Below are 9754 nucleotides of genomic sequence, written 5' to 3' on the forward strand. Positions count from 1 at the left end.
AAAAACAATGTTATGGACGTGTTCTCCGTTACGGACGTGAGCGCTCTGAAAGCGGCATAAAAAATGCTTTAAAACTTTCACAGAGACATCAAACAGAAAACACAAAACCTTTCTTTAACCTGAATTTCGTTTTGCATTAATTGTATCTTAATTTTAATCAATGTTTCATCAACCAATTGCCTGGGTTTAATAAATAAGAAGTAAATAGCAGACGATAGATAAGAAACGGAGGCGCTGGCACGTGAACTGGATCTCGTCTAATAAATGAACCGAAACTCAGTGTATAAGGTAGCCTACTTGCCTCTCACAGACATGTCTACTTTTAAACAGAAAAATTCAAAACAAAAGAAAACAGACTACAGACTGTTCTCTGCTTATGTAATCCGTATGAAATGTGCATTTCTCTCTGGCGCGTTCACTACTGAAGATCGCGAGTCAGCATCGTCAACTTCATCTAGCCAACACTGACAAAGAAAACACTTGTTTATTAACAAGTGTTTATTAATAAACAATTAAAATATCTCCTTGCTATATTTTACATATTCATAATCATTCCTTTTGCCGGTTCTTTGTGACAGCTTTTAGGTGCTTTATTGGCAGCGCCACCCTTACATGTGGTGTGTGTGTGTGTGTGTGTGTGTGTGTGTGTGTTGTCCCCGCATTTAAAGATGGGACCCCCCCAAAATTTAATTAAATTAAATAAAGCAACATGATAAAAAGATGAAAATGACTAGATTTTACTTTCAATTCCTTTTACATTCTCCAAGGTATTAACATTAACATTTTTCATAACTCCATGTAGGACGTTTCTGTGCATAAATGTAAGCACTGTGGCAGTAGATTAGTAATGCAATATTTAGAAAATCTACTCTTGTACTCTTGATACTCAAGTACTTTTAAAAACAAGTACTTTAGTACTTTTACTTAAGTAGACATCTGAATGTAGTACTTTTACTTGTACTTGAGTAAAATTTAGCAAGGGGTATCTGTACTTTTACTCAAGTAACAAAGCTCTGTACTCGGTCCGCCTCTGGTAATGTTTCAAAATAATGAAAGTGATGTAAAGACAATCTATGACTTAATGACTTCTACTTACACCTCTCAAAGAAACAACATCCAATCTGGAAAGGAAACCAAAGATTTACTTGATGAGTGGCCATATCTTTTTCAGCCAGCAGGAATGAAAGCACACTTTAAAGAGCTCACTGGCATTGACATAAACAACAGCTTTGAAGAATCTGCTTCCAGTAAGTTCAGAAGAATATTGGACTACTTTCAATTTCAGTGCACAGAAAGAGCAAGCAGAGCAGGGAGAATCCTCACAAAGTATAGAGCTGGAGGGGATCATGTTTGTGGGGCAGTGATGTTGCTGCTAACCCATTTCAAAAATGACCAAGACCACTTTCTTGTGATGGTAGAAGACACCTCTGTTCCAAGTGATATATGCTCAGAACAGCTTCCAGCAACACCATGTATAGTGGTGTGTGGTGGGTATTATTTACTTGCAACACAATAATTCCTGGTTTCAGGGGACCAGAACTCACATTCTGTTAAATATTATGTCTTACTGATTTTGTTTGTTCAAAGGAGAGAACCCACTGACAGCCAGTGTGTACATGGTAGCAGTAGACCAGATGATTGTAAATGACCATCTCTTGAGTTTTACAGAAGCCCTGTATCTGATGTTCTCTCTTTACTATATATTGAACATCAGTTACCCTGTAGAACTGGGAGCCACACTAGAATTCTTGCAAAGGTAATTCATAGACTGCATTCCTTTGGTTAAGAAGCATACAACAATTATTTAAGGATATTGTTTGTGTTGTGTTTTAAAGGTGCATCTTTAGGATTAATCCTCATAAAGGTACCAAGGTGGAAAAGAGAGAGAAAAAGAGAGCGTACTCTGTCAACCCCAGAGTATTGAGTCTGACGTCAAAAATTGCTGCATTTGACTGGGGAGAGTAACAGGTATAGAAGCTCTGTTGTCTTGTATAGTAGTGGTAGACTTCATCTTCTGTGTTTATCATTCATCAATGATAAAGTGCACCAAATGACAATCATTTTTATAATTAACTCCAATAAATGTGATGTAATCGTCTGTGGCCAAAACTGAGAGTATTTGGTTAAGGCTTGTTGCTGTTTCTGCTCTTCTTTTGGTTTGGGTTTTAATTTAAACTGTTTGTGTCCCCACAGATTCAGGTCTTTCAGAAGATTGACATTTCGCTGAAGAACAGGACAGACCGACTTTTTGTACTTCAGTGCAGCGCTTTGTTCCTTAAATTAGTTGTATTGCCTTGTGATGTGATTAGTATTTAATTTTTTTTTTTTTAATTGAACAAATTTGTGATCTAAAACATGACTTTTGCTGGGAAGTGTTTTTCCATTGTTTGATCTTGAAGGTTTGCTATATAATCAAAAGCTGAAGTTGTTTACAGCAATACTCTGGCTACCATAATTTATTGTATAACATTTTACAAAAAAATTTGTTTCAAGAGTATTTTTAATTTGTTTTTTAACATTACTTCTGTCACACATGTAAGGACTGGGCCAGGGTGAATCTGAATAACTAAATGCATCCTGTTAAAGACCCAAAAAGACTGAATGTAACACACACACACACACGAGCCCTTCCCTCCCCCAACACACGAGTGAAGCTCCTGTTACAAGTTATAACCCATCGGAATGTCTCTGAACAAAGAGACGGACATTTCTGTTGGGTAAAGACATAAAAACCATTGAATATATTTTGTTAAATGTATGTGTTTTTCCCCATGTCACAGTGGAATATCTTTGTTTGGCCACGCCATAAATAGACATTAGAAATACCTTCTTTATGCATATTAAATACCTCTGTATTTTTCCTTTGACTTTCATATGATGTGTTTGACACCTCTAAAATGCTCATGGAACGGGCGATCTGAATATGCAAAGAGATATAAAGTAAAGTGTATTTTTAATAGGTTTTACCGCCATTGAAGATTCAAACTGTTAAACTATACACCCTCCTTGAACACACCCCTCTACCACCAGGGGCACGTTCTTCCGAACAAAGGACAATAAAACCCAAAGTCCCGCCTGTAAACTTCCAACCCTCTAATTGGCCAAGCCAACAGGAAGAGGCTGGATTCCTCCGAGGTGATAAATGTAGGAGCGCGGCTCCGCCCTTTCTCTCTCTTGCAGTCTGACCGTCTCAGAGAAACATGTGATGCAAGCGATCTCCTCATGGAGATCTGATCCCACCATGGATCTTTTCTTTTGTTCGTCTAAAGTTCGTCTCTTCTTTAACTTACTCCCGAGTTCGTCTCCCAGGAAAGGAAATGGACTTTGCCGAACTATTTCCTCGGGTAACGTCACCTCAAAGACTTTAAGCCTTTCAAACACTCGCGCCGAATGCCAACGAACGCCACGTGATCCCCCATGGAACAAAGGGGTCACGCGCAAGCGGCCAACCATGCACGCGCCGGGACGGGCCGTGCAAAAACGCTGCGGCTGCGCTCCACACGACGCGCGCAAGCAGGACAGGACCTTCGTTCAACATGCGGGCCGACCGGACCGCGCAAGGAGCCCGCGACATACACAGAACTCATATTCCTTGCAAGTATCATTCCCGTTACAGCTTCTAAGAAGCCTTACAATGGTGTTTTCGTGTTGTTTCAGAAGGGTTGATGTCGAGATGCTAAAGCTCTGTCTCTCTCTCTCACCAACTTTCCCCCTTTCTCTCTCTCTCTCCAACTCATGTTCACATGGGTATCAATTGTCTAAACGCCCTGCGTCGTCTTAGTTTGTGTTTAATGTTTGTAAATACATGTATCATTGTAGTAAATGCTTAAGTAGTTCAGCTTCATTAAATACATTATATCCTTTTGATTGACTCATTGCCTGTTGCTCATAACCCAAGTCACTGATATGCTTTCGATAACGTTACGTGCTCTTTACAGAAATACCTCAGACGGGTATGTGTAAACTTTATAGAGTAAGAAAGCTAATTCTTGTGGCCACAGAATTTGTTTTCACAACTCTATAAATTAATTGAGCTAATTAATTTTACCTGTCTTGTAAAACGTGGTCTGTATAATTAGTTACAATTCATTTGTGATTAATTGTGGGGATACACCTGTGCAGGTAAAATGACAAAGCCTCCCTTAATGGGAGATTTATTAACATGTAAGACTGGGCTGATCCAAATCTGTATGAATAATTATTAGTTATTAATTATTAATTATGACATGCAAATTCCCCATTGATCAGACCCAAGCAGAGTCTTTACACACAGTATACAAATATGCTCCTGTACATTTGGTTTAAATAAATAAATTCACTAGAAAAAGATTATGGCATGAAAACATGTAAGCCTTTACTAAAACTTTGACTTCCATGGTATTTTTTTCGACTATGCGCTTAAGTCATGATTCATGACGTAAGGAATACTGTGTCCGGGTTTAACCCTCCACTGATTTAAATCGAGGATATGAATCCATTTATTTATCTCACCCATTTAGGCAACACCTTTATAAACTCTGTGTATGTTGCAGTCTCCCGGCTCTCAAAATCACAGACAGCAATATATCCAATGGTGCCTTAGAGATATGGCTTATAGCCGTGGCTCCCTGGGCAGCCCTGAGATGATGCCAGGGGGGCCCCAGTTTTATGACATTTTATAAAATAAATTAATTTATCCTAATTTCTGTGTAAATAAATTTGAGAACCACTGGCTTATAGATTTGGCTTTTTTTGTGATAAAAAAAAGCCATTTATTTGCAATGAAAATTTTGAAAGTGGAAATAACGTGCTTTATTAAGAGAAGAGTGTTTATTAAAAATAAGTATTTATTGGGTAAGCTTAGGGGTCGGTGTAGAAGGGCTTTTATTCTCACAACAATGTAGCATCCATTTAACAATTTTAAAGGGGTGGTATAATGCCCTTTTCACAAGATGTAAAATAAGTCTCTGATGTCCCCAGAGTGTGTATATGTAGTTTTAGCTAAAAATACCCCACAGATATTTTTATATAGCATGTTAAAGTTGTCACTTTTTGAGGGTTAGCAAAAACGCACCGTTTTGTGTCTGGTCCTTTAAATGCAAATGAGCTGCTGCTCCCGGCACAAGGGGCGGAGCTTCAAGCGCTCGTGTGTGTTAGCAGCGCCGATTACCTCATGCAGAAACACACTAAAATGTCAGAAACTGTTCTGCCTTTTATGTTCAAACCGGAGTCAGACACAGATGGAGAGACTCAAGATAGAAAAAGTGACAACATGTAGAATGCAACAGGACATTTCTGAATGCTTAGTTGATGAATTTATGTTGATGATTTGGAGTTAACTATCTAGAGTTAGCATATTCTGTCAGGATAATCTATAAATCGCTCGTATAGGAACTGTTGTGAGATGCACACAGAGTGACTTTCTATTGCATGTGAAAAGACGGCTGCTACAGTTTGAGCTGACTCACAAATGTGCTCGACTACAAGCTCTTCCCCTTCTCAACATGGACTGTGTGTTCCCAGGGGCGAGTTTATGTAAATTTTCAGGTTTGTGATGTCACTAACCCGGGAGGAATGTCTTGTAGTTCCTACCAGCCGTTTGTTGTAGTCCTTAAAAAACAATTTCTTTAAAAGCAAACATCTCCCTTTGCTTTGAACTTTGAGCGTTGTAACTTTGCAGATGTTGTTTATGCTCAAACAGCAACATTACACACTAACTAAAGCTAGAAAAGTGAAATCATAATCAACCCCTTTAATAAATATAACCATTTGCACTCTATGATAATTATTGGATCCTGTTAATCTACAAAAATACTAAGGTGCAACTATCTGCCAATATAGATAGCATCTAATTAGCATGTACACTTACTGCAAATTTGATAATTATATTTATTAAATGAAAATTATTTACACCTAATGTAAATAGCATTACGTAAAAATGCTGATATTGTATTATACTTATAGTGAAAATAAAAATATATCTGTATTTTTCTTAGTGTAAATCTACAGCTGGTTATTTCGGATTTTGATATGGAAATCATGACAATTAGCTTACCTTAACAATAAATGGTTTTCCAGAAGTGGTGTAACAAGTGGGTTGGACAGGAGTGTGCGTTTGGATGAGGATACCAATAAGTGAAAGCATACTCAAAATGTGACCTTTTTAACCCATCCCAGTGAGTGTTGAACACACACATCCCCGGAGCAGTGTGGGGAGCAATTAGGGTAAGGTGCCTTCCTCAAGGGCACCACAGTCGCAACACGCCGGCCATGAGACTCGAACCGGCAACTCTTGGGTTACAAGCCCGACTCTCAAACCACTAAGCTACAACTGCCCCCACAGTAATAAAATGCTCTAACAGCCACAAGAGAAAACTGATGCCTTTCGCCACTAACCACAGCAGCAAAAAACTAAAAAAATATGATTTTATAAACAACACAGTCCAGCACCAGATCGCCTCTTTAACAAACGAACGGTATGACATGCATAAAAACAATAGTAGGCTAAACACTGACTATAAATCAAGGAAACAACATGTGTCGGATCACCAATGAAGTTTAGAAAAGATGCGCAATTTAACCTACTGTCTTCAGTGGCACAGGCACTAGTCTGGAAGCCTTGTTTATTTGATGCTTGTTTCAAAGTCCTTGGTTCAAATCTGTAATTTATACCTTTTGGTATCACAAATCACATCGAAAAGGCATTTATTTTCAACAAAAATTAAGTAGAATTAAAGTGTCTAACGTGTATTTAATAAAACACCTTATACTATTATTGCATCCTGTTAAGGCTACACAATTACTGAGATGCAAACAGAATCTGCCAAAATATAGAATATAGCATCTAATTACTATACATTATTGCAAACTATCACGACATTTACATGATCTAAATAGAATATATAGCTATTTGTTTTCAGTGTGAATCACAACTGTTGCTTTTTGCACTTAGTGCATAGTCACTGCCTAATTCAACTGGAAATATATAGGCTATTTGGTGTTAATGTATGCATTTTTGTGGAATTTCACCGTTCTGATGAAAATGTTTTATGACTGTGAAATTCTACTGGTTTTCTCTGCAAAACGACATTTTTTTTCAACTCTGACCAAAAAATATACAGGAATGTTTTTTTAAGGACATGTCAGGATAACAATAGACAATAATTACTGTTATTTAAAGGAAAATTTCATTTTTTTGCAGTAACCAATTTAAATAGTTAAAAAACAGGGAAAATGTACATTAGATGTCAATGTTAGCATTTTTATGGAGTTTCACAGTTCTGATCAAAATGTCATAATACTGTTAAATTCTACCGTTTTTTTCTGTAAAAATACATTTATTTTTTACAGTGTAGTACGCCCTCCATCTGACTGGCGTTGCTGCAGTAAATTAATTATTGTATAATTAAATCACAATATCTTGTGTCACCTTACATGACTCACTTAAACAAAACCCCAATAAACATGTGTTGCATCACTCTTGTAAGTGTCTTTCTTTTTTATTTTTCTCTGATAACTCAATACTCTTTCCCTTAAAACATACATCACCATGTATTACAGTCTCTGTTGTCTGTGCAAATGTATCCTACTGTATAACTAAATAGTTGAGCGAACCATTTAAACTGAAATACAGTACAGCGGATATACTTAATCAAAAGATCATTGAAACATCCAAATATTAGCAGTGACCTATATAAAATAGTATGCAAAGATATACAATATTCAACAATTAACGTTACATATGTATGTATCTACATATACTTCAATCTCATAACCCATGGCGATTGCTTAATACATCGCTTTTTGTGCTATAAACACAATTATAAAGCTATAAACACTATAAACATCACATTACTTTGGGTATTCAATGTACTGGAGCCTCTAACCATTTAGATTGTATAATCCTAATACCAGGCCTAACGCGGCACGTCCGCGATTGAAACGTAATTTTCATAAACACAACACCATCTCTATTAAACATCTAAACTTTACTCAGGAAATGTATAACCCTCTTAAAACAGTCACACACGGTATCAACATATTGTTTCATGTTTTATGTCCATGGTGATTGATTTCACCCACCTGTTTGGTAAAACAATGAGACAGACAAAGTTGTGCTGTTATCAGTAACGAGTCGCTCGTGTAATGGCGGCGGTTTCTCCGCGACTCAAAGTTACACACACACTTATGGTGCGTTCACGTGCTATGGTAATGATGGTAAATGCCAAAAGTCGACATGGAAAATGCACATGAACACCCCCTCATGTGGTATTTTCCACTGGGCAACTCGTAGAATATTTTGATGCACGAGTTGCCGAGATGAGATTACCTTTGACCTTTTCAAAATGGCGGAGAGCAACGCAAGAGTTGTGAATGGTAAAAATATGTACTATTCATGATCTAGAAAATATACAGCATATATTATTTACGTTTGAGTTTTGATAAATCATTTTCTTGCTGTAGCAGATGACTTAAGCAATCTAAAATAGTTTTAGCTAAATAACAGGTCTGGATCTCCATCTTTTTACCACATTACGACAACAAAAGCACTTGAACGCAACACACTGGTAAATACCAGTTCACAAGTGGAAAATATCATATTTTCCATAGCACGTGAACGCACCAATAGTCTCCGATCAGCACATTGTCTCTCCCTACTGTTCACTGAGGGTATTACTCATCACGAGTCCAGCAAAATAACAGTAATTGAAACAATATCATAAACACAATAAAATAAATCAAATACATAAAGAAAAATATAATTATTCCTGTGACTATATACATACAGGGTGTCACATTTGTTGCAAGTTTATAAACACTGATGTAATAGGCCACTTTCTGGGTGATTTTTTACATTTTCTTGGTTACAGAAATCATTAGGACATCTCTAACCCTATGTGCAACCCTAAACTAAGACATTATCAATAAAATGCTAATTAAGATTCTGGATTGTAGCACAAGACAACAATATACAGACAACTATATACAGAGACTTGTACTATACCTAAAATGCAATTCTACATACTTTTTATGTATTTTATTGTATAAAAAGTTGATTGCTGGGTAATAACTGGATTACGTAATCAGATTCCAAAAATTAAATACTTGTAATTAGTTTGTTATATTTTAAAATACTCATAACCAGACTACAATTACTTTTTATTGATTACATGTTATTCTCACAATGGCAGTGAATTATTAAAAATATATTGTATATTCTTCCTACTTCTTTTTTATCTTTTAAAATTCCTTTCCAAAAAAGCGTTCAGCATTCAGAAAGTCTTCCAGGTTTGTGGAGTAGCACTCACAGATTAGCCACTAGTCATGTGTCTATCACTGAAAACTCATGCAAAACACAGTATTTAATCACTGGATCTACAGAAATCATTTAAATTTATAGTGTTTTAATTGTTTTCTCAAAATTGCAACATGGTATGTCTAATCGACTCCTGGTGGAAACATTATTATTTGAATATCACTCACTGAGTCATTTAACCATGTATTACTGTCTTCGGAAGGCTTATGTACTTTAAACACATTAAAACGTTAAAAAAAAATCATGTAATTTCATATTTACACACAATGCAGGGTTTCTCCAAACTTTTTGTCAGATGAACCTCTTTTACATACAGTAATAATATATTTACTAGAAGTAAGCCCTGAGATTTCTAGTTACTAAGTTAGGTCAATAATAAAATTAAGTCAATAATAATAATAATAATAATAAAGAAGTAACTTAATGCACGTTGATAATGAAGAATGGAATATATTTTCT

At 36.3% G+C, this 9754-nt stretch overlaps 1 protein-coding gene across 1 annotated transcript; it reads left to right on the forward strand.

Moving 5' to 3' along the window:
* The first annotated feature begins 1084 nt into the window (after positions 1–1084).
* On the forward strand, positions 1085–1969 carry LOC130076924 (uncharacterized). Its single transcript, XM_056242227.1, has 3 exons — positions 1085–1487; positions 1588–1756; positions 1836–1969. Exons 1-3 carry the CDS (start codon positions 1181–1183, stop codon positions 1963–1965), a joined length of 606 nt encoding a protein of 201 aa, XP_056098202.1. The 5' UTR covers positions 1085–1180; the 3' UTR covers positions 1966–1969.
* Positions 1970–9754: the final 7785 nt, after the last annotated feature.

This window comes from Rhinichthys klamathensis, unplaced genomic scaffold, assembly GCF_029890125.1.
Source record: "Rhinichthys klamathensis goyatoka isolate OS25496 unplaced genomic scaffold, OSU_Roscu_1.1 h1tg000712l_1, whole genome shotgun sequence".
Classification (NCBI taxonomy): Eukaryota; Metazoa; Chordata; class Actinopteri; order Cypriniformes; family Leuciscidae; genus Rhinichthys; species Rhinichthys klamathensis.

What these genes read in the sequence shown, in the direction of transcription:
- LOC130076924 (XM_056242227.1), top strand. Translation starts at nt 1,181, where the DNA reads ATGAAAGCACACTTTAAAGAGCTCACTGGCATTGACATAAACAACAGC. An exon ending in ACCATGTATAGTGGTGTGTG is followed by an intron (nt 1,488 to 1,587) that starts GTGGGTATTATT and finishes GTTTGTTCAAAG; the next exon opens with GAGAGAACCCACTGACAGCC. An exon ending in ACACTAGAATTCTTGCAAAG is followed by an intron (nt 1,757 to 1,835) that starts GTAATTCATAGA and finishes TGTGTTTTAAAG; the next exon opens with GTGCATCTTTAGGATTAATC.